Source organism: Triticum urartu, chromosome 3A (assembly GCF_056163025.1).
Source record: "Triticum urartu cultivar PI428250 chromosome 3A, HENAU_Tu73, whole genome shotgun sequence".
Classification (NCBI taxonomy): Eukaryota; Viridiplantae; Streptophyta; class Magnoliopsida; order Poales; family Poaceae; genus Triticum; species Triticum urartu.
The window spans coordinates 481,299,025-481,325,177 of record NC_141875.1 but is presented as its reverse complement, the minus strand read 5'-3'; the positions used below and the strand labels follow the sequence as shown (position 1 = coordinate 481,325,177).

Genomic DNA, 26,153 nt, shown 5'->3' with positions numbered 1-26,153 from the left:
ACGTCAGTAACTTAGCCCACGTACAACCACGACAAATGGGCCCGTAGGTGGTGTCCTACGTGTCAATAACTAAGCCCACCTACGACCGCATTGCCGCTGACAAGGGGTGTCCCACGCGTCAGTAACCGCGTCATGTAACGGTCAAAGCATTTGACCCAATGACAAACCCCTGTTTGGGCTTTTGTAAGGGTGGGCCGCACGTAGAGGGCAAAAATGAGGACTGCAAATGAGCATGGGCAAAAACTAAGGGCTAAGCAATGCGGGGCATGAAAACAGAAATCCCTAAGATCTTATATTATGCCACGGGCAGAGTATTCTTTATATTTGTATACAGTCAATCATCTTTAGAAAGATGGAATAAAAAGGATTTGCTTAGGCAGGATTCTCACCCATCCAAGCGACCGAAATTGAAATATTTTGAAGAGAAGGTTAAAATGATACGCATTTCAAATAGCTATGTATATTTTTATATAAAATAGCTGTGTATATAAGGAACGTAAGAATCTTGCTCGAAAATGGTCTTTCGGAACCGTTGAACACAGAAGTCAGGACTGTCGGTATTTGTGTACAGGTACACTTGTATACTGTATACTTTGGCATGGATGCTAGGCCTTTAGTGCAGGCAGGATGCACCTGACAGGATGAAGTCAGGCTCATGTCCATTTTTACAGATTATAGCACTAGACCTAGTAAATTGCACGCTATGCTTGACAAAAATGACTGGCTATGGGATGAAAAAATATGGTAGCTATTCTACACAAGGTTCTGTAAGACTATATTTACAGAGACAAAAACTAAAAAAGAAAGAATATTCCCCTCGCTAGTTTGGGGTAGAACAATCTGCCGTATCAGTTTTGATAACTCTGGTATTGTAAGAACCACAGGAGCCGCATTTGTGGTACAGCCAATGAAACTGAGATCTCCCTTTTCTTTCACAGTCATTACAAAGAATGTCCTGCATGAATAATGCAACAGAACATAAATACAACAGCATATGAAAATAATGAAACAAGAACAGAACGTGAATACCTGACACCTATCGCGGTATTCCTCGGGAAGCTCTTCAGCAGCCAACAACGCATCAAGCATGCCAAAGTACACCTGTACATAGACAAATGGAGAAATAAATAACAAGCAGCTCACAACCCACACTCCAAGGAATAACTAACCACAGAAGAACATCAGAATGTCCATACTATTCTGAGACTGCCATGGTAACGTTAAAGTATTGGAGAAAATAGTTTCACGGGAGCTAACTGATCGGAAGCTAGATCTCAAACAAGTCAAAATGGAACTGGCAATTTTCAATTGGCATCTCATAAAATGGCAACAATTTAAAATGCTTCCTCTTCTTTTTTTCAGATACCAATACCACTGTAGTTTCTCTACATTACATTCAGTCACTCAACATGACTCGAGCAAAATGTCCTACTGTGTAATTCCCCAAATACCAAAACAGTCTTCATTTTGCATCTTAGGAACTATTTTAAATAACAAGACCACAAGTAAAGTCACCCTCAGGTGTCAGGAATCAGCATTGTATTGTCAGTGGGAGACTAATCATACAATACAACTGAAGAGATAAAACATTTGATTGTGTAGTCTCGAATGGAGGTACATGCTTCCGGTATCAAAGTAATGAAAAATGTGTCTGTTTCACGCTTAAAGAAACATCACTTATCAGCTACTGGAATGCCCTCTAGATGAAGAGCAAAATAGGAGAAATAATAGTTTTCACTAAGACATGAAAACACTCATGGGACTCGAGATGAAGATTAACTTGATTACCATAAATGCAAAGATTTGCAATGCCGTAAAAGTACTGCAGCTTACCGCCATATCTCCCAAGGATTTGCAGCAGATAGGACAAGTGTAGTGACTGCAAGTGTATGCCTGGGGTTGACAATTGTCAGAAGCATTTTTGACAGCCAGTAGCCAGATATATATTATCAGAAAAACAAATTATTATTTTACTTGCTAATACCTGAAAGCAAGCTGAATGCATGAAGTGACCACAAGGAAGAGCTCTAACTGCCGCGCTTGATGTGAATAGGAAGTCACAGCAGATTGGACAGTTTGTCTCTAGCCCCTTCTCCCGACATTTGTGTTCTGTTAGTTTCATTCCAAGGCAGCAATTGCACTTCATGCAATGGAAGAAATCAACACCAAGACCTTTACCAAGACGACACAGATTACAAAACGGACAATGGTAGACAGTCCTGTAAAATATCCCAGCATTAGAAGGGGCCCAATTGCTTGCCATGGAAACGGTATTTCAATGTCCAATGTAAACTGCTCCCTCAGTTTCTAAATATAAGTCTTTCTAGAGATTTCAATATGGATTACATACGGATGTACATAGACATATTTTAGAGTGTAGATTCACTCATTTTGCTCCGTATTTAGTCCATATTAGAATCTCTAAAAAGACTTGTATTTAGGAACAGAGGGAGTATGACACAACATAGCCACTTGGGAAACCAACAGGTTCTAGCTTGTGTTATTGCATTTGAACTGAGCACAGCATTGGCGAAAATAACCCAAGGTGACATCCAAATATCTAAAAGTTGAGCAAACGCGACACTGTTTCTTCTTAAGGGTCTGTTAATGCAATTTTCATGATGAAGCCAATTAGTAAGTATACCTTGAGGAAATCAAAAGCTAGGAGAAAAAAAAATCTCATTCTCTGACGACTTACAAAAAGTGTGGAAGATTAAAGTAATCTTGGACATCGAATCCCTCAGAGTCATTTCTCCTAACACTAGCCAACTTTTAGCTTAAATTCAAAAGGTAGTACATTCGACAGACTATTTTATTTACAGATGATGACTATTCATTGGTGAATGGAACTGGTTTGCACTAATCGTTCCCTTAAAGGTAATCATGGACATTGAATCCCTCGCTGTCGTTTCTCCTAACACTAATCAACATTTAGCTTAAATTCAAAAGGTAGTACATTCGACAGACTATTTTGTATGTTTACCGATGATGACTATCAACTGGTGAACGGAACTGGTTTGCACTAATTATTTCCTGTTGTAAATATCTTATAAAACTAATGACAGTAATACTTCTTATGCTGCTCTATCAGGCGTACAAAACTTAACTCAGATTTGCATGTGGGCTAGATTATTACTGACTACGGATACATACGAGTCTTTTTATACGAATATATGTACATTCGATATATGTCAGATATAAATAATGTCAATGACAGTTTTTGATGTAATCTAATCCGAATTTGAATTTGAATTTGGACGTGGAGATGGCTACATATCAAAAAAATACATAGAAACTAAAACGTAAACAATAATTTGGGATAGTTGTTCGATGGCCCAAAAAATTCGAAATCCCAGTGCCAATTATATAGCAGAGAAAGTATGAGCTTTCAATGATGTTGGCTAATGTTACCTTTCGTCATCAAAAAATTTGCAGATATTACAGTAATACTTTGCCATGGATAGTCCATTGCAAGATGGAGTTTGGCAATTCGGACCGACAGGTTGAACCTTCAGGCATACCATGCACATCATCTCCTGTGTTGCTTTCCTACAGGCAGAAGTAATGTTGGCACATTTACATTTGATATGATTGCAACCGTCTAGAAGAAAGAACGTACAGTAGGGAAGTCATTTGTTTCTTTTCAAGAACACAAGAAACTATACTCATTGGTCCTCATTTTTATATACTCCCTCCGTCCCAAAATTTTTGTCTTAGATTTGTTTAGATACAGATGCATCTAATACGAAAATGTGACTTGATACATCCGTATCTACACAAATCTAAGACAAGAATTTTGGGACGGAGGGAGTATTATAGATAGGTGAAGCACTGCCACGGCATTCTGAACGTAAATACAATGGTCAAGGAACAGAAAACGTATCAGCTCAGACAGAGCTGATGCGTATTTGTTCATCTCAGCAATGCAACCACATATGAACAAGCAAAGCCAACTAAGCAAGAAAAGGGATAAATAAGAAATCAATTGAAATATGAATGAAATAACTAATCACAAAATGTAGGTAACTTTATGCTTTTTATATGAAGACAAAAAAACTGCATGTTTCTATCTGTTTCCTATGTATCTTCTTTTTTTTACTAGAGCTGATTAGCAGTTTGAAATTGGGCTTACAGAAAGTGTGATCAAACAATAGAAATACCCTTCAGGGTAACAAGATAAGTGTTCTTGCATAATACAGAATTCACCTTTCCATTGTATGGTCGCTAACTTTATCATGGCAGAATCTGCATGTAAACAGCTTGTTACAGCAAGCGGCAACAAGCTTACAGTTCCGTTTGTAGTGCTCACAACCGAATATTTGCTTCTCCTGGTCACGATAAGAAGCACAACATCCAGGTATACCGGCACCTTCACTACACTCTTCTGATCTTGGATCCGGTAGCTTTTGCTGAGCAGCTATCCAGCGGCTAAGGTACACATGTGTCAATAAAATTCTATTAATATATTTCTTAACAATTTGTTCACTGAAATATCAAGACGACAAACCTGGTCATGAGATTTTGGATTAGATAGGCCTTTCGCCTTGGATCAAGTGTTGGATCCCGTGAAACCTTTCGAACCTCTGCCTCAAGTTCACTCTGGTTCATTCGAAATATGTCCTTCCAGCCAGGCTTGAACATCTGGTCATTCTGGTCAAGCTTGTCTTGTGAATGACTGTCTGTAAATGGCAAATTATAGTTATCAAAGAAAGAATCATTGGAAAGAAAGGAACCCAACGTAGAACTAGTTCCGAACTAAACAAGCATCAGATACCGGGAAAAAGGGTCAAACATGCATCAAATGTGTGTCATTTTGTATTAGAATAACACCAGGAAGGCAACAAACTATTTTCTAAATATTCTGATAATACTGCAGTTTTTTCAACTACTACCTCTGTCTGGGTTTATTGGTCACCTTCCTATTTTGTGCCAAATTTTGACCGTAGATTAGACTAACAAACATGGTATTAACACGTGGGGCGCAATGCAGTTGAAAACATTGTTAATAATAGAGGGCAAAGCCATAAGAGACCAACAGCACAAACCTTCCGGAATGGGGGATGCCTCTGACGAAGAATCAGATGGTGTTGGAACTCCCTTCCACCACTCATTTAGCCACTCACCAAACATTGTATTCTTAGTTGCTTGCTTCCATGTATCCAGCATCTTGTTCTGTTCTTCTTGATTAAGCGCTGATGTAACCCAAGGTAGCATTGATTGGAGAACCTCAGCACCTGTTGTACCAATTATACGACCTACAAGCTTATCCTGTTCCTCCACCGAAAAATGTTTATCAAACAATGGCCACAGCTCAAGTTCTTCTCTGTGGACATGATTAGACAAGGCAACCCGGATAGACTTGCACATTCCTTGAAGCTTCGTAGCAAGCTCATTGTACTTTCTAGTCGAATCAATCACATTACATGAATTCAAATAGTGTTTCTCTGCTTCATTCGCTTCAGTATGTGGCTGGTTCAGGCTCTCATGTAGCTGTGAAAGCTCACAGAGAACATTAGATATATCTTCAAACAATTGCTCTTCCTGCTTGTGGTCAAGAGTGTATGAATGGCTCACATTGTGCAATGGCTCTCTTGATTCTAAAGCAGGAAACACGATTTCATCCTCAGCGTTGCTGTGCGCCCTATAAAGACCCCACAATAAACGAAATCTTCCAATGAACTGGCGAAGGCAAGATTCATCACCATCGATGAGCTTTCCAGATTCAACATCTAAGTACTCCAAATCCTTGCGAATCGCCTTGTGAAATTTGAATATGGTATCAATTGGTCTTGAGATGCCATCGGAACAAGACAATGCTGTATCTGTGTCCCATGAAAAAAGGCTTGAATATAATGAGGGCGCAGAAGAATTGTATGACAGGGAGAGAAAGGACTTTGCAGAAGCCAGTGAACCGATGCCAAGATTGCTCGTGTCTACTCTCAACCCAGGAATACAACAAGGTTTTTTGCTACATGGACTTGCTACAGTGTCAGTAATTTGAGAGCAGTGACTTCCATTAGTACCAGGAACAGATTCTGCATCATTTCCTCGCTTGCCTGGCCTAGAACCATTTTCATTTTCCAGATGAAGAGCAACATCTGCACTGATACGTGAAGCACATGGGCAGAATGATTGACACTTTTTCAGCTCTTCTACATCATCCAACAGGCATCTTGCTGCCCCTGATGTTAAGCATATATATTCTCCAGAATTGGATTTATCCTCTGAGCGAGCCTTGCATGCCCAACCAGAGAAAAGAGTGACCAATGCGGTGTCAGATGATGGTGCTGTTTCACATGAATCTTTCAGCAAACATTGAATTCCCAATGAAAACTTCAAAGCTAAGTATAATGTATAAAGAAAATAACTTAAAATAATCAGAGTAAAGAGATGACCTGCCAAGCGCATATTCTGAAGAAAAGAAGATGCCTCCTCATCGCTCAGTTTTGACACCAACCATGGTAGAACACGTTCCAATAGCTTCAATGGCATGACACAAAGACTTCTATATAGAAGTTCCCTTTGCTTCTCAGGAGAGAAAAGAACCCTAGCTTGGGGAAGCACCTAGGTAAATTAAACCAAAGATGACATTCTGACAGACAAAGCAATAATTCCAGTGGCACAGAAACATCACTACGAAGTACTAACCTTGGTTTCTTCGTTACAGAAGTGTTTCTCAATTGCCTCCATTATCTGATCAGCATGTGAACACAATTCAGAGTAAAACTCTGCTGCAGTTGATTTTGCTCCTGCCATTTGGATTTGCTGAATTAAGCATCTAAAATTGTTAAATCGACGCTCTTCTTCAGCATGCTCCAGCACGAAGGACAGCTCACTATTGACTGCAGGAAATACAACCTGATCCTCGGCGATACTGTAGATAATAATAAAAAATGCAACAGGTGAAATTAAAGAAGGTACATAGTCTACTTTCAGAACGTTCTGTTTTACCGGTGAAAAGTGTCAAAAACGAACCAGGAGAAAACAAGTTCTAGTACACAACAAGGTGTGACTAGCATGACACCAATACATGCACAGAAAAATATACCTTTATGTACAACAAAACAATAATACATATGTGCAGAACTATTCTCAGTTAAACAGTTCCTAAATTTAGGAGAATTAGCACGTTTGTGATACTGCTTGCTCAAGTGTATGTAATCACCTGTACCATACTAGGATAAAAAAATCAAACTCGTGTGTAGCAAAAGTGCAAAAGCCACCAGTGCACCACGATGTCAAAAATAGTGCATAAGCCACATAACTACCCAAGCAGCAGGCAGGGTATGTTAAGCAAGGCAAACAGTGTAACACTACAAATGATGAATGGGAGTGCCAATTATATTATTAATAACAAACAAATGGTATACTCAATGTCAACTTACATAGAAAAGCAGCATTAAAAAGGAGTGTATATACATAGTTGCACAATAAAATCTTAAATTAAAGTGTGAATAATTGAAGATTAAAACTAAATACCTGTGGAAGATGCACACATCTGCAATAAACTGAAGTCTCGCATTGAAGGCTGATATATCAGCAAAATCTCCAGACTGCTGCATCCTTCTTGTCTCCTCTGCTATATCATTTAATTCTTTACGGATAGCATTATGCCAATATAAAATCTCATCTATGGGGTGCCTGTCAGCCTGACAATCATTAGATTCTGTATACTTTATATGCCCAACTTTAGACTGTTCAAGTGGATAAATAAGTTTCTCCGCTTGATTAACAAAGGAAGCATCCTTGCAACAATGACTTCTTTCCAAATTATCAATGACAACACTCTGTGCCACTTCTCTTGTTGCTTTCCCTTCGATCCAAGTGAATACAACCTTCACAAATTTTAAAACTCAAATTTAACAGGACAACAAGCAAGTTATTGCCAGAAACAGTAAAGAGGCGCAATTGTGAGACCTGTTTAAGAAGTTTCTCTTCAGGAACTATTTTACATAAACAGTTACGAATATCCTGATGCTCGTCAGATGAAACAGAAGCTGAGAGCCACGGAAGGAACTCTGCCAGCATATTTACAGGAATGTTGCATAAGAACTGCCATACTAAATCTGACTGCTCTTCGTATGAAAATTTCTTGGTAAGCAATGGGAAGACCTAGAAAATCAGATGATCAGCCACCAATAGGTATGAAATACGATCAGTCACCAACACCAAATATCTTGAGTAATCACATCATCTAGATATGATTTTAGGATGCAGACACCACAAAAGATACATGACCATGCAAAGAGCATAATCCGAAGAAAAAAATTGCCACATTTTCTGAACTCCCAAAGATCTAGTTCATGCAAGTTAATATTGCAACCCAGCTGTCCCACTTGTTTATCTGGATTATATTACTCAAACAAACAATTAGTCAAAGCTTCTGATCGATGTTGGGCAGCCTCTTTAGAGTGCAACAGCAAGGGATACAAGAACAGACACACAATTTTATATTTACTAAATGGAGGCTCCCTTCAAGCCACCACACATTGCCCAACATCATCAGAATTAGAGTAAATTGCACTTCACACCAGGTAGATTGCCACTTGTGTCACCTTGCAGCAGGCCCCTGCATAATAATATTACACTTTGCACTAGGTTTCATATGACATTTTTGGAAATATCAGGGGGAAAAGCATATGTTTGTGCTGTGGGACACACATGGATTTTGGCTTTAAAGTTAGATGTATATGCACCTAAAAAACTGAGACAGAAGAGAGAGATGGGTAAATAATTGTATATATGTACCCTACAGTGCAGATCAAAATTCAAAATAAAGTGAAAATCCCAATTTAGAGATAGATGTATATACAAGATACTCCTAGTTTCATCACGAAAAGAACAAGGGCTCCTAATTAAGAATAATTCCAAAAATATCAAACATTAAAGCATACATGTGATCATGAAAGACAAAATGAGTAATTGATGCCAATCATAACGGTAGGATCAAATTTAAAATGTAATTGAATTTACAACTGCCATTTATTTCAGGAAGTAATATAATAAAATCAAAATCATTATGTATTACTCCCTCCTCTCATAATATAAGACGTTTTTGCAAGCTATGTTAGCTTGCAAAAACCGTCTTAAATTGTGGGAGGGGGGAGTATGAAAGATTTACTAGTCAGAGGCTTGCCATTAATTTACAACAGCCGGATTTCATATCACAAGATGAGGAATATTCACTTGACGAATTAAGAGTTGTAGTAGAAAAAAGGCAATCAGAGCATGGCAAAGGGATATGTGTAAAAGTGTAATCAGATAGAAAAATGCATCAAATATCCTTAGAGAATCCCCTTTACGTTAAGATGTATAAAGTATTGTTTATATGCAGCCCGTGTAGGTGCACAGGTTGATGTAGCTTATTTAAATGGGATCCACATATAAGGTAAACACTTCTGATCAGAACATGCAGTCCGGGATTTCAAAAATGCAGAATAAGAGTAATACAGTCCAAGATGCCTGCATGACACCGAGAGCTGTGTGACCCTTTAATCAGAATACAGAAACTGGCATACGAACCCTTGGTGATAACTTGAGAAAACAATGACGGTAGAGTAGCAACTAGAAGACCACATATGTCCCACTACCATCACTTCTCTGTTTGCACCTATCCTTACTGACATCAAGGTAATAACAGGAAAGTATATCATAGAATCACTCAAAATACTTAAAAGTAAAAGCTTGCCAGCTTGATTTGCCATCCTATAACCGTTAGCACCGTCATAAAGGAGATCGTGAGCATTCAAATGTTGTAAAAAGGGGCAAGAAAGTTGGACAGCCTAGTAATAAGATGATTTTGCTAAGGACTTCTCGACACGATTACAACAAATGAGCACCTTCATAAAATGCCTAATAAGAGCACAAACAGGCATTAAGAACAACTTTTGAATGGTGACACTGTCATAGAATGCACTTGCCCTAGAACAAAATTGGTTCAAACATAAGATACTGAGCAGCATACTGTTTTCCTTATCTAGTTGGATATGAACTGCTTAATATGATAAGAGGCCGTTTAAAAAGGAAATATGGCACTGACCTGTTCTTCTTCCTTGGACATATGCTGGGTGAGGCACGTTTGTATGGCTCCTGTGCAGGATGCAAGTTCCCTCCGAAGAGCATCGTCATTTTGAATATCGAGTTGTAATAAAGCAAGAAGCTGGGTAAAGAGGTCATTTTCGCCTTTATGCTCTAGAGAATACGTTCCAGCGACATTCTTGACTCGTATATCAAGTGCTGGAAAGATAACCTGCAATTGTCAAACCAAAAAGTATGAGCATGTTTTTAGTACAAAAAATATGATATGATGAACTCATAACTAAACTGCACAATATTTCTAAAAAGCAAAGCATAAACAATAAAGCATTAGAAAGATAGATTGCCAAAACAGATTTGAACAAGCAACTATGACAGCTCTTCCCATGAAGAAAATGGTCAAGGTAAAAGAAGTTTACAACAGCACTAACGTTTTTGTGCTTCAAAACAGAACTTCTATTTTTGCGGCATTCGAGGGAAAATAGGACATCAAGGTGCATTTACTTGTCAGTTAGACTCTCTGCCACTAAAGAATACTGATGATCTATTATCATTCTGCAGGGTAACAAGATTTAAGCAAAAAAGTCTAGGAAGGACCTGACCTCCATTAGCCCCTGACTCTAACAGGTTGAAACTAAGAAAGCTCTATCCGACTCGATCCGTAAAAGTTCCGTTGTGCTCTAATGAAAGTGAGAAAACATCACCATGGAAGCAAGAAAGAGAAGGCCTCACATGATGATGTCAATATCAAAATTACCATTGTGGTTTCAATTGAACGGAGGCTTTTGTATCATGGCTTATACAATTTGGGCATCATCTCCTTATGTCAACATCAGAAGCCAGAAGGGCAAAAAGTGCGACAAATTATTCATGTGAGCATAGGCTGATTCAGCCAAACAACCTTATACTGTCCACTGCTGCATCAAAAGCTACCCGAAGAAGATTCAACATCATGGTATGGAGTCCACCGGATTCAGATCCTAACAGTGGTCGAACGATTCAATCCCAATCCCGCCCAGCTCCTTCAGACCGAAGGGAACAATTCCCCAACCCTAAACCCAAAACAGCACCAATATTCGTACGCGCCCACGCATCTCCATAGCCCATACCCAAATTCACACCAGCTACAGGGGGGTAAAACGGAGGAAAACGAAATGCCTCAAACAAAACGGAGCTCTGCAGAGGGGCAGCGGCCGTACCGCGTCCTCGGCGTCGCAGTGGTGCTTGTAGATGTTGACGAAGAAGCGGCAGCGCTCGGCCAGTGCCCCCACGTCGCCGGCGCGCTCCGTGGCGAGGCGCACGGCGGCGCCGTGCAGGCCCTCGAGCTCGGCGCGGATCGCCTTGTGGAAGTAGAGGAATATCAGCATCGGCGCCTCGGCCGCCGACCCCGCGGCCGCCTCCGCCGCCGGTGGCGGGGGCGGCGACAGCGGCATCACCGCGGCGAGCGTCCCCTCGCCTGCCATGGGCGTGGGCGTCGCCATCCGCTGCCTACGGCGAGCCCGACGACTCCGCCACGGCTCTGAGCGCGCGCGCCTAGGGTGTTCGTGCTCGCTTCGGTTGGCTTCGTCTCAGCCTGTGGAGAGGGAAGAGGAATGGATTTGGCGTCGCGTTGGCTTCTGCGGGGGTCTCTTTCGCTCGCCGTGCTGAACTTATTTATTTTTATTTCCCCTCTTCTTGTCCTCTGTGTGGTTATTTTTCTACCTAGGAGGCTAGGAGAAGACTAGGTTGAGGAGACGCTGCTCTTCTTGTAGTTGTTGTTTTGAAAGTATTCTCGGTGTTTGATTAGGCCTTCTATAGGATGACATGCTGAAATTATTTTTTCGCCTTCTTGTCCTCTCTGTGATTATTTTTTATACCTAGGTTGAGGACACGTTGTTGTTGTCCCAGTTGTTTGTTCTGAATATTTTGAGTATTTGGTTAGGTATTCTGAGATGGAAAAATTGCAACTACATTATACAAGATTGAAGCAGGAAAGAATCAGGAAGTCTGAAATAGAATGGGCCCACCTGAAAGAGACTATTTTCATGGATTTGTGCCATTTGTCCTTGGGAGATAGTAGAACGCATGAAAAAGCACAATGTGGGTTATAGCATTGATTAAGTATGAACAGGACGAGGTGTGTTATTTTGGTAAAGATGTATAATTTTATATTACTAAACAATAAGAAAGCTCCATAAGCGAACAATCTGATTGACCAAGGTGTGAACAGTCACCGAGACATCGAAAATTTTGTTTGGTTAGCATATGGAGTAATCCTCTAACTTTAAATGAATTGTAAATCCACAAGCACCATGGGACATAGCAAATTAATGGTACTCGAGCAATCAAGCACGCACACTTTTTAGATTGAAAATTATACCAAAAGATAAAATACCGATGAATTCTACGACTTCTTCCCGAGGACATAGAAGATTAACTCCTTTGGCAACATCTAGAAATTCCATAAACTCGCCACAAATCCATACCATGTATGACCAACAAAAACAATTTCGAGGAAAGCTCATGATTTTGCTTGGAGTTCAGATCTACCTTTTGAAATTAGCCCGAGGGAGAGGGGGAGAGGTGGATTGTAGTCGAACCGTGACGGATTTGGGGACAACCAGCGTCGCCGCGACGCGATGCACGTTGAGGGCCTTGGCGGCGTCTCGCACTGCCTGCTCTTTCAGGCCCAACGCATTGTTCCATTGCCTCGCCGCGAGAGACGTCGGGAGAGAAAGGGGATGGGTGGCGCAGTGGTGGCCCTATGGCGGCGTGGGTGCCTTCTTGCGTGTGCGGGGGTGCGATGTGGAAGAGCTGGATCTGGGGCAGTACGGGTGCCTTGTATCAGAGCGGTGCATCTCGAAGACAACAAACACACAACAAACCGACAAGCCGCACCCGGACTTTGAGCACATGAGACCATCGTTTGGGGGGTTGTCCTACAGCCCACACCTTGGGTGGGTCCCACCACGTGGACGTTGCCATGAGCTCTCGTAGCGCTCCATTTCTGTAAAGCATAGTGTCTCTAAGGAAAATGCCCTCATATGAATACTTCATTACTTGAGCAATCTCTGGAACGATTTGTTCTCTTTTTCACATGATTAAACATTGCATTTAGAACCAATAACAACTTCAATGCTTCTTATTCTCTCTCTCTCTCTCTCTCTCATGCTCATGTGTTCCTTGCCCTTTCCGCCGCCTCCTCTTCTCTCTGTCGGCTTCGTCTGCTGGAGAGGTGATTGTGGAATTGCTTAATTAGTATGGCACACTCGGTCCCTTCCTAAAATATAAGGCACATTATTATGTGTGTGATCATCATTTTAAAACTTTGACATCTCATATGCATGAGAGTATATGGATAGGTCATACAAGAATTTCATTGTATCAAAATACTCTTGTGTTCATTTACCTTTTACTAGGTTAGCCATAGTATAAGTAAAGGTTGTACATTAGAGAACGGATATTCAAGCATGCTTCATATTGGGAAGGATGGAGTAGTATATTATTTTGTGAAAACATTTATATTTTTATCTACGTTTTAGTATCACCAATGTACATTATTTTGTCTCTTCCGGTCATAGAAGAGTGTTAGCACGCCAATAATCCAACCAATATGTTTGTGTAATTCATTGTTGTATCAGATAATGCGAACCTCCTTTGGCTTGAAAAATATTACTTTGTTCTACGGATAACTTATGAATAGTAAGTTGATTTTTTCGAAAAGGGGGGTTCGCCCCAGCCTCTGCATCAGAACGATGCATACGGCCATAATTATTAATAAACAAAAGGTCCAAGACAAGTCTCCAGGTCTCGAACAAAAACGAAAAGAAGGCTCGCGGAGAGCAAAACAAAAGTAGAAAAGCCACAACCGGCTGGCATAAAAGGATTGGAACACTAAATGACTATCCTATTACATGACCGTCATCCAAACCGGTTGAAAATATCTCGTGTTACCATCTCCCATCGGGTAGATCCAGTAACCAAACGCTCCCTGGCCTCCGTCGGAGTGAGTAGCGACCACATACGGATCAACGCAGTGGCTCTGAAGATAACCTGCAAAAATGAATATTTGTTATTCTGTTAAAGACCAAATCATTTCTGCAATTCCAGATTGCCCATAACAAAGCACAAACTCCTACAAGAATGTGTCTCTCCGTGAAAAAATCTATCCCATCAAGTCACGCCCCAAATAACATGGTGATGGAATTCAGAGGAGTAATGTTAAATGCTATGTGAACCGTCCGCCACATAATTTTTGCCAGAGGGCAATCAAGAAAGAGGTGTTTGATTGATTCATGTTGGTCACAAAAGCTACATCTCGTAGAACCTGTCCAATTGCGTTTTGCCAAATTGTCCTTGGTTAAGATAACTTGTTTATATACAAACCACATAAACACTTTGATTTTCAAAGGAACTTTGACTTTCCAAACATGTTTCGATCGAGGAATCGCGCTAGAGTTGATAACATCCAAGTACATGGATTTAACCAAAACCTCTCCATTCTTAGTTAGTTTCCAACACAGCTTGTCGGGCTGTTGAGACAACTGGTGAAAGAACATGCGGTGCCCCCATGTTTGGTTTTGGTAATTGATGACAATCTCTATGGACTAATGGTTGCCTTGAGTTATATTTGAAGGTTTTGTCCATAGGCTTTTCTTGGAGTACATGTGTTGGTTTCAATGAGAGTTTGTGTCGACCAAGGTGCTATTCAAGGAATTATCCAAAGATTGGTCATTTGAGAGTTGAGCTTATTGCAAGCATGTCTTGAAGAAGAAGATTGTTTGATCATTCATGTTTACCTTCAAGACATCATCCAAATGAAGAGAGTTGGAAAGAATCAAGGTTGATCAAGACTAAGTCAAGAGTGAATCAAGTTGATCAACACACAAAGCGTACAAGATGTACAGAGGGATCAAGTGATCCCATGGTATGGTAAGCATTGTTCATTACGCTTTGCGTACTAACCCATGGTCTTCGTGAGAGTTCTTTGTGGGGTTAGGTTGCGGTGTGCAAATTCAAGTGAAGCATCACGAAGAGATCAGATGCTTGAAGCTTGTCGTCCATTATGGTGACAATGGACTTGTGAAGATGTGCCGAAGAGTGGCTCATCCATAGTGGAGTACGGGGGAGCAATCATCTAGTCTTCATCGAGCCAACGCAATCAAGAAAGGTGGTCCAACTTGAGGGAGTCAAGATCGTCATCATCTAGCTCAACTGGACCATGTGCAAGGCAAAGTTTTGCCCTTGATAGGCTTTCTATTTTACCGGTCTCGTGGTGGTAGTTGGGAGACCGGGTTATAGGGTCGTTTGCCGTACTATCAAGGGGGGCTCTAAAGTTGGTGGCTTGATCGTATCGTTAGTAGAGAGCTCAAACCATTGCATCCTTGCATCATGTTTCTTGGTTCTGAAGGAAATATGCCCTAGAGGCAATAATAATGTTATTATTTTATTTCCTTATATCATGATAAATGTTTATTATTCATGCTAGAATTGTATTATCCGGAAACATAATACTTGTGTGAATACATAGACAAACTAAACGTCACTAGTATGCCTCTACTTGACTAGCTCATTAATCAAAGATGGTTATGTTTCCTAACCATAGACATGTGTTGTCATTTGATTAACGGGATCACATTATTAGGAGAATGATGTGATTGACATGACCCATTCCATTAGCTTAGCACCCGATCGTTTAGTATGTTGCTATTGCTTTCTTCATAACTTATACATGTTCTACCAATTGCCGGAGGAACTCCCAATTGATTGACTATGAGATTATGCAACTCCCAATTGCCGGAGGAACACTTTGTGTGCTACCAAACGTCACAACGTAACTGGGTGATTATAAAGGTGCTCTACAGGTGTCTCCAAAGGTACATGTTGGGTTGGCGTATTTCGAGATTAGGATTTGTCACTCCGATTGTCGGAGAGGTATCTCTGGGCCCTCTCGGTAATGCACATCACCTAAGCCTTGCAAGCAATGCAACTAATGAGTTAGTTGCGAGATGATGTATTATAGAACGAGTAAAGAGACTTGCCGGCAACGAGATTGAACTAGGTATTGAGATACCGACGATCGAATCTCGGGCAAGTAACATACCGATGACAAAGGGAACAACGTATGTTGTTATGCGGTCTGACCGATAAAAGATCTTCGTAGAATATGTGGGAGCCAATATGAGCATCCAGGTTCCGCTATTGGTTATTGACCGGAGACGTGTCTCGGTCATGTCTACATTGTTCTCGAACCCGTAGGGTCCGCACGCTTAAGGTTTCGGTGACAGTTATATTATGAGTTTATTAGTTTTGATGTACCGAAGTTAGTTCAAGGTCCCGGATGTGATCACGGACATAACGAGGAGTCTCGAAATGGTCGAGACATAAAGATTGATATATTGGACGACTATATTCCGACACCGGAAGTGTTCCGGGGAAGTTTCGGATAAAACCGGAGTACCGGGGGGTTACCGGAACCCCCCGGGGGGTTAATGGGCCTCATGGGCCTAAAGTGGAGAAGAGGAGGGGCGGCCAGGGCAGGCCGCGCGCCCCCTCTCCCCCTTGTCGGAGTAAATGACCACGGGTAACCTAGCCGGCTCCCCCTGGCCCTTCTGAAAACATTATGAGCCGATCCGGCCCTCAAGAATCCAAGACGTGGGGCCGCCCTCCCCTTGCCGGCTGTCTCCCAGGCCGACTATCGGAAGGCGGCCCGACTTCAGCCCTCATGAAGAAAGCCGCGGGAGGGCCGGCTCCGAGAAGCCAGCCGCGAGAAGGCCGACTCCAAGAAGCCGGCTCCCACAAAGCGGTCAAGATCGTACCCTCGAAGTCTGCATCCACATAACGGCGATGTGATGGGGCGTGGCTACAGTAAAGCCTGCCACCCCAGAATCCAGGAGCACGCCTGGCATAGTGCGCCGTACGGGTGGCCATGACCCGTCTGGCGCGGCACTGTTGCCACGTTGACCCTGATGTCATCCACGACAGGCTGCCAGGGCGGCCCACGGGCGGTGGGCCCCTTCGGGCAGAGAGACACCCGAAGGCGGCCAAGCCCCCCCAGTCGGTCCAAGACAGAGCCGGCTCTCCACAGCCGGCTTGCCACCTCCCTCGAAGGAGACGCCCCATTAAGGAGACAAGACGCGGTGAGGCTACAACGATCACCCGCCGGACGGCGGCACTGTAGCCACGCCCACCTCGGCGAAGCCCTCATCACCAGGATTGAGCGACAGTAACCAGCCACCGACAAGGCCCTGGACAGTGGGGCCTGCCTGTCGACCCAGGAGCCGGCAGCCGGCAGGACCCACCAGCCGGCGGGCCCCAGCAGCCGGCGCAGAAGCCGGCGAGTAAAGACACAGACGGCTGGGCCCCACGCCCAGCCGGATTACCATTGTACCCCCGGGGGGTAGGCCTATATAAACCCCCCGGGACACCCATGCAAGGGGGATCCATGCTAGTTTTAGACACCATATAGGGAGGAGAAGAGAGAGAGCCGAGCCCTTCTTCCTCCTCTCGCCAGACGGCTAGCATCGTGTAGCTACTTGTTCCTCTAGTGATCATGCGGAGACCCCACAGAGCAGCAGTAGGGGTGTTATCTCCACGAAGAGCCCCGAAGCTGGGTAAGATTCACCGGCGTGCATGTCTTCGCCTCATCCCGCTTCCAGGCACCGGCGACGTCTTACTGGCTCCCACAATGATAAGCCACCCGTTGGCATATGTCGCACCTACCACCCGACATTTGGCGCCCACCGTGGGGCCAGGTGCACCGTCGTCCGGAGACCTGTTCTGGACGGGAACCCTCTTCCTCCCCAGCGAGCGTAGCCAGCCCGGCACGCCCGATGGCGCTTGCCACGACGCGCTGCAAGGCGTCACCAACGTCTGCGCAGCGAGCGGCCTCGCCGATCTCCTTGACAAGACCCTCATCTCTGACGAGCTCGCCTCTGACGCGGGCACCGACCACCTCGTCAACCTCCTCGGCCAGCTCCACGTCTCCGGCGAGCCTGCTATGGACTTGGAGTCTGTTGGCTCCACCGATCCGATGCCTGTCGACTCCGACACGGCCTCACTTGACACTTTCCCCACCGACGTCACGATCTACAACGACCCGCTTCCCCGGGCCGATGGCTGCGATGCTGTCACCACCGAGGTGATGGTCATTGGCCGCGGCGGCACTTCTGACGAGAGCACCCACGACGCCCCGCACGCGGCGGTCCACGACTTGTCCATCCCCCTCCCGGCCGATGCCGACGCTGAAGCACTGGAGGCTCGCCGCCTCGCCCTCCTCGCGGAGGGCCGGAAGCTGGCTTCCATGAGACGCCTCACTGAGGCCCACCAGCGCGAAGCCGACCGCGCCGCCTTTGGCACGCCGCCCCCAGGCGGGCCAAGCCGGGCCGGCGTTGTCAGACAGCGCGGCGCTGTCATCGCCGACACGCTAGGAGTCGACCGCCCAGTCTACGCCACTCCACTCGAGAACCTGCGCGCCGCCCAGGCGGCCGTAGACGAGCTAGACGGATTGGGGGCCGAAGAACTCTCCCACATGACCAGACGCATCCAGCAGCTAATTGATGCGGCCGCGCAGCGGCACGAAGCCGACGCCCGCGCGGAAAGCCGACGTCTCAGACGCCGACTACGGGTAAAACCCGCGCGCGGCACGAGAAAGAGCCGGCTGCCAGCCGAAGCCAAACCCGAATCTCCATCGAGCGAGACGCAGAAGGCCATCCCCGGGCCGTGGAGCGGCGGGGCGACCCGCCTCCGCCTCGGCCCCGTGGGGAGAGACATCCCACCCCAACGCCTGTTGTGCATCCGACTCTCAGCGGCCGACTAGGTCCTCGCGAAGGAGTCGGCGAGAACGACGCCCACCATCGGATCGACCGCCTAGCGCGATCCTTGGCGCTGGAAGAAGAAGATGATGTCGGCCCGCCTTGCTTCGGCCCCCGCATTCGCGACGAGCCTTTACCCAAAGGGTTCTCGCTCCCAAGAGACACGCCCAAGTACAACGGCTCCGTGAAGCCGGAAGATTGGTTGATCGACTACTCCACGGTGGTTAGCATAGCAAACGGCAATAGGCGTGTTGCCGTGAAGTACGTGCCCCTCATGCTGCAAGGCACGGCGCGGACCTGGCTCAACAGCCTCAAGCCATACAACATCAACAGCTGGCTAGACTTCACAGAAGCCTTCGTCCGCAACTTCACCAGCACCTACAAGCGGGTTCCCAAGCCCAGACAGCTCTCCTTGTGTGTACAAGGCCCTGCCGAGTCCACTCGTGACTACCTCACGCGTTGGGCCGAGCTCCGCAACTCCTGCGAGGGGGTGCACGAGGTGCAAGCCATAGAATACTTCACTGTCGGGTGCCGAGAAGGCACCCTCCTCAAGCACAAGCTCCTCTGCGACGAGCCGACTACCTTCGACGAGCTTCTGGTCATAGCGGACAAGTACGCCACCGTCGACTCCTCAATGAAGACCGAACTCTGGGTAGACGCGTCTGAGAAAGTACTCAACCCGGCGCCCAAGACGCCAGCGGGGGACTCCGGCCGACGCCCACACCAGAACGACCACAAGCGCAAGGGCCCCGTGCCACCCTCCACCAGTTGGCAGGTGGCCACAGTCGAAGACGAGCAGCCCGAAGGGCGGCCCGCACCCAAGAAGCAGAGGGGCGGCAAGCCGGCTTGGCAGCCGGCCTTCTCCTACGAGCAAACTCTCGACGCCCCATGCAAGTTCCACAGCGGCGCGAAGCCGTCCAACCACACAACCCGGAAGTGCCACTGGCTCACCCGAATCTCCAAAGGCGAAGGGCTCGCACCGCCTCCGCCTCCGGTCCGCCGCCTCCGCCTCCGCAGCCGCCGACCGCTCGGCCTGCAGTCAGAGCCGTGCACGATGAGTTCCCCGACGAGCATGCCGCCTATGTCATCTTTACAAGCCAGCCCGAAGACCGGCGCAGCAAACATCGAGAGCACCAGGAAGTCAGCATGGTCGCTGCCACCCCCGCCGAGCACATGCACTGGTCAGAAAAACCTATCAGCTGGAGCCGGGCCGACCACCCAGAGGTGATGCCATCTCCCGGCTCTTATGCGTTGGTTTTGGATGCCACCCTTGCAATGGATAGACGCGCCGCCCGTTTCTCCCGCGTGCTGATAGACGGCGGGAGCAGCATCAACATCATGTACCGTGACACCCTGGAGAAGCTGAACGTCAAGACCAAGGAACTCATGCCTACTCGGACTGTGTTCCATGGCATTGTACCCGGCCTGTCCTGCGCCTCCATTGGCAAGATCAAGATTGATGTACTCTTTGGGGACAAGGATCATTTCCGCCGAGAAGCGATCTGGTTTGAAGTGGTGGACCTGGAGAGCCCCTACCATGCATTGCTTGGCCGACCTGCCTTGGCCAGGTTCATGGCAGTTCCCCACTATGCTTACCTCAAGATGAAGATGCCGAGCACCAAGGGCGTCATCACCATAGCCGGCGATTACAAGAAGTCCTCCGAGTGCGCAGCAGCCAGCAGCCGGCTGGCCGAATCCCTTGTGATTGCCGAAGAAAAGAAGATGTTGGACCGAGTTGTGGCCATGGCCGGCAAACAATCGGCCTTGTCCCCCGATCCCCAGGAGTATGATGCCCAAGGATCTTTCCAGCCGGCCAAGGAGACGAAGAAGATACCTCTTAACCCCGAGCACCCAGAGAGGATTACCGTCATCGGGGCAAACCTAAACAGCAAATAGGAAGGCGAGCTCGCCGATTTCCTCCGTGAGAATCGGGACATCTTTGCATGGTCCCCCAAGGACATGCTGGGTGTTCCGAAGGAATTCGCCGAGCACAAGCTACATGTCCGAGAAGACGCAAAACCAGTCAAACAACCCCTCTGCCGACTGTCGGAGGAGAAAAGAAGGATTGTAGGAGAAGAGATAGCCCGGCTTCTGGCAGCCGGCTTCATTATGGAAGTTTTCTTTCCAGAGTGGCTCGCCAACCCGGTCCTCGTGCTAAAGAAGAAGAACAAGTGGCGCATGTGCATAGACTACACGAGCCTCAACAAGGCCTGCCCCAAAGATCCCTTTGCCCTGCCGAGGATTGATCAAGTGATAGACTCCACGGCCGGATGCGAGCTGTTGAGTTTCTTGGATGCTTACTCAGGATACCACCAGATAAAGTTAGATCCGGCAGACCACCTGAAGACCGCCTTCATCATGCCATTCGGAGCCTTCTACTACCTGACTATGACATTCGGCTTAAGAAATGCCGATGCCACTTTTCAGTGTTGCATGCAGAAGTGCCTCCTCAAGCAGCTCGGCAGAAATGCCCACGTCTACGTAGACGACATTGTGGTGAAGACGGAGAAGCGCCGCACCTTGCTGGAAGACCTCAAGGAAACATTTGAGAACCTGCGCCGGTTCCAAATCAAGCTCAACCCCGAGAAATGCGTGTTCGGAGTGCCAGCCGGCCAGCTCCTAGGCTTCCTGGTCTCCGAACGCAGCATCGAATGCAACCCAGTAAAGATCAAGGCCATTGAGAGAATGGCGATTCCCACCAAACTTCGAGACGTCCAGAAGTTTACCGGATGCTTGGCCTCCCTGAACCGCTTCATCAGCCGGCTCGGAGAGAAAGCTCTTCCCCTGTATCGCCTCATGAAGAAGACCAATCACTTCGAGTGGAATGACCAAGCCGACCAAGCTTTTCACGAGCTAAAGAAGACGCTGGCCACGCCGCCTGTCCTAGCGGAGCCGACTGAGAAAGAGCCCATGTTCCTCTACATTGCTGCAACCAGCCGGGTGGTCAGCACCGTCATCGTAGTCCAGCGCCCAGAAGAAGGCCGAGCCCAGCCGGTCCAGAGGCCGGTGTACTATTTGAGCGAGGTGTTGTCTACCTCGAAGCAGAACTACCCGCACTACCAGAAGATGTGCTATGGCGTGTACTTCGCCGCCAAGAAGCTGAAGCCCTACTTCCAAGAGCATCCCATCACGGTCGTATGCACCGCCCCGCTCGCCGAGATCATAGGTAGCCGGGATGCATCCGGCCAGGTGGCGAAATGGGCCATCGAGCTGGCCCCCTACATGATCTTCTACCAGCCACGCACCGCCATCAAGTCCCAAGCATTGGCTGACTTCCTCGTCGACTGGGCCGAGACCCAGTACCTGCCGCCGGCTCCCGACTCCACTCATTGGCGCATGCACTTCGACGGGTCCAAGATGCGCTCCGGCTTGGGAGCCGGCGTCATCCTCACCTCTCCCAAAGGCGACAAGCTCAGATACACGCTGCAAATTCACTTTGCCGCCTCCAACAATATGGCCGAGTACGAGGCACTCATACACGGGCTCCGGCTTGCCAAAGAACTCGGCATTCGCCAGATCCTATGTTATGGCGACTCGGACTTGGTGGTCCAGCAATCATCCAGCGACTGGGATGCCAAGGACGCAAATATGGCAAGCTACCGCTTCCTCGTTCAGCAGATCAGTGGGTACTTTGAAGGATGCGAGTTCCTTCACATACCGCGAGCCGACAACGAGCCAGCTGATGCCCTGGCTCGAATAGGCTCCACTCGGCAAGCAATACCAACCGGTGTCTCTCTACAACACCTCCTCAAGCCGTCTATCAAGCCGTCTCCAGAGTCCGATTCCATCTTCGTGCCGCCTGACCCCGATGCAACCGGGTCCGGCTCGAAGAACCAAGCGGGTGACCCGGGGACTTCGATAGTCGGCCCAGGGACATCAGCAGGCGGCTCGAGGACTTCCGTAGTTACGCCCGATCCGGGGACTGCGGTAGTCGGCCCGGAGATTGCACCAATGCAACAGGCGGCGGCCGACTCCAGCATTTCACCACCCAACCCGCCCGCCCTGGTCGCAGTAGCCGTGTTGGCAATAGAAGAAGTCGCAGCTCCATCATGGGCTCAGTCCATCCTCAACTTCCTAATAAACCAAGATCTGCCGGCTGATGAAACAGAGGCAAGACAAGTCCAACGCCGAGCCGGAGCATACACAATCGTCAACAGAGAGCTCGTCAAGCGCAGTGTCACTAGAGTCCTCCAGCGATGTGTCGAGCAAGAGAAGGGCATTGCAATCCTCAGAGACATTCACCAAGGAGAATGCGGCCACCATGCTGCCTCAAGATCACTCGTCGCCAAAGCTTTCCACCATGGTTTCTTTTGGCCGATTGCTTTGGATGACGCCAAGGAGTTAGTTAAACATTGCAAAGGGTGCCAACTCTTCAGCTCCAAGCAACACATGCCGGCTTCGGCACTCAAGACCATTCCCCTCACTTGGCCCTTCGCCGTTTGGGGACTGGACATGGTGGGCCCATTCAAGACGGCGCGCGGCGGCATGACACATCTGCTTGTCGCTGTGGACAAATTCACCAAATGGATTGAGGTAAAGCCGATCAAGAAGCTGAATGGGCTGACTGCAGTGACATTTATCGCAGATATAACAACTCGGTACAGCGTGCCACACAGCATCATCACCGACAATGGCACGAATTTCGCCAAGGGAGCCTTGGCACATTTCTGCGTGACGCAAGGCATCCGGTTGAACTTAGCGTCCGTTGCCCACCCGCAGTCAAACGGCCAGGTCGAGCGAGCCAACGGCCTCATCCTTTCCGGCATCAAGACCCGACTGGTCGTACCATTGGAACGTTCGGCCGGCTGTTGGCTCGACGAGCTGCCGCCCGTCCTCTAGAGTCTGCGCACTACCCCAAACAAGTCAACCGGCTTCACTCCTTTCTTCCTCGTGTACGGTGCCGAGGCGGTCATCCCAACCGACATCGAGTTCGACTCGCCTCAGGTAACCATGTACACGGAGGCGGAGGCCAAGGAAGCACGAGAAGACGGCGTCGACCTGCTGGAAGAAGGCCGGCTGTTAGCCCTCAGCCGGTCCGCCATCTATCAGCAGGGCCTGCGCCGCTACCACAACCGGAAGGTCAAGCCAAGATCCTTCCAAGAGGGCGATCTTGTGCTCCGGCTGATCCAGCGAACAGCCGGCCAACACAAGCTCTCGGCCCCTTGGGAGGGCCCCTTCGTCATCAGCAGAGCTTTAGGCAACGACTCCTACTACCTAATCGACGCACAGAAGCCGAAGGCACGCAAGAGAGATGATTCCGGCAAGGAGGCGGAACGACCATGGAACGCCAACCTCCTCCGAAGATTTTACAGTTGAAATGCAGTATGTATCACGCTAACTTTTTTACTAAGTACGAGACAATAGGCCCCCCGAGTAGAGCTCGGGGACTGCCATCTTTTATCTGTAAATGAAGAATATCATGCTTATGACCTTGTCATTACATTCACTTTTTTCGTCCGGCACCGGGTTCGACTAGTCGGCCTAGGGACTGGCCGCCTGGAGTTATATTAGAAGTCCTACCCGCGGTCAGACAAGTAGTGTGCCGACACCCAAGCCTTCTGTTGCCAAAAGTCGCAGTTCGAAGAACCGGCTGTCCGGCTGGCAAGAGTTAAAGGCAGGAAAGGACGCCCACACGAAAAACGGCTAGGGACTAATGGACTAATATAACAAAAGCCGGTTTTTCTCCCACCACCGACCGACTACCAGAGTAGCCGGCCGGCCGGCTTCCATTCACCTCACTTCAATCTAAAAGAGCTCGAGTACTTGCCTCCCCAAAAGGGGAAGGCGGCAAAGGAAACAGCCTAAGGATAAAAAGCATACGTGAATGGAAACCAAACACGCACACAATCATATTTACACAAAAGACCTTCAAAAGGCCAGCATTCAACATAGTTCAAACACACCCCTAGTGGGTGGAACTGTGCAGGTTTAATAAAAATTGTTCAAAGGGTAACAAGCAGGAAAAGCAAGGACGGCAGATTAAGTCAGGGGAGCGACTGGCGAGTCGGGCAGGTCGGTGGAGACGGCAGTGCCGGTTGGTGGAGTGGCCGGCTGGCGAACCTCAGCATGATCACCGCCTCCCGCAAAAGGCGCGCTTGCACGCGCCTCATTGCTGGAGGCACGGTCATGCTGAGGCTGGCTGGCCGCTTCACCGGCCGGCTCAACGTCTTCGCCTTCCTCTCCTTCATCGTCTTCGCCTTCATCGCTGGAGGCGATCTCCTCTGCCGAGTCCTCACCCGTTGCCAGGTCCAGCCCAAACCACTCCTCCGGCTGGGCAACGCCATCGTCATTTATTTCAAGAGCGAAGACACTGATGTCAGTGCACTCGGCGATCGTCGAAGCACGCTGAGCGATGGCCGGCTGCACCTCCTCCATCTCCTCGTCGGCCTCCAGCCGCCAGGTGCGTAGCTGGTCCAGGTTCAGCCCCGGATACCAGGCTCGGACGAACTCCAGCGCCCGCCCAGCTCCAAGCCGGGCTGCCGATGCTTTCCAGGCCTCGAAGCGGCCAACCGCAACCTCCAGCCAGTCGGCAGTCCGACTCGGGGTGTGGGGAATCGTCTCGCCTGGCTAGAGGGCGGCCAACACCTGCGCCCCGGCGCGCTGGAGGCGGCGGAGCATACGGTGAGCCGGCTGCAGCCGGGCTTGGACCGCCAAGAGTTGCTCCTTAAGCGTCCAGCTCGCGTCCGGCGCGATTTCAGCCCCCGCCTGCCGGCGCGCTTCGCGATGGGCCTCGATGGTTTGGGTGGCGAAGATGGAGTAGCCGGGAAAGTAGTCTGCACAGAGAACAAAAAGCAGCACCAGTCAGAACACAAATCAGGGGGCAAGGGGCAAGCAAGGAGTGAGGAAGGAGGCTTACCATCGATCAAATCCTCAATACGACCGAAGCCTTCGCTCAGCGCTTGCTTTGTCTCAGCCCAGCCCGCCGCTTCAGTCTCGAACTCGGCCTTCAGGGCGTCCTCGCTGTCCTGCGCCTTCTTCAGGGCCGCCTTGTGGCTCTCCTCCTGGTCGGCCAACTTCTTGGCCAGGCGGTCACGCTCCAGGACCAAGGCGTTGTACTCGGCTTTCTTGGCACGAAGGGCGGCCTGCGCCCCGCTGAGCTGCCCCCTCAAGTCGGCATTGGCTCCTGCAAGCATGAAGACAAAGGAAAAATCAATAAGGAAGAAGTCGTCAAGGAAGATCCGACACGACTGCTTAGCAGTCGGCCCGAATCTCGGGGACTACACCCAGTGGGTGCGCTGACGCGCCCCCACAGGAGATGAACGAAACAAAGAACGCACTCCGGCTGCTGGTCAGGTCTTCGGTTCTCCGGCCCAGCTCCTGAGCCCG

General features: G+C 47.9%; 1 protein-coding gene across 1 annotated transcript; it reads right to left on the bottom strand.

The window, feature by feature from the left end:
- Window positions 1-532: 532 nt before the first annotated feature.
- On the bottom strand, window positions 533-11,699 carry LOC125544512 (zinc finger protein BRUTUS). The gene is made up of 14 exons (XM_048708235.2): window positions 11,235-11,699; window positions 10,040-10,249; window positions 7,918-8,112; window positions 7,480-7,835; window positions 6,649-6,874; window positions 6,396-6,564; window positions 5,046-6,287; window positions 4,508-4,679; window positions 4,207-4,428; window positions 3,412-3,549; window positions 1,985-2,219; window positions 1,834-1,893; window positions 1,030-1,101; window positions 533-955 (listed from the first exon to the last, which is right to left on the bottom strand). The coding sequence occupies exons 1-14, from the start codon at window positions 11,514-11,516 to the stop codon at window positions 821-823; spliced, it is 3,714 nt and encodes a 1,237-aa protein (XP_048564192.2). The 5' UTR covers window positions 11,517-11,699; the 3' UTR covers window positions 533-820.
- Window positions 11,700-26,153: the final 14,454 nt, after the last annotated feature.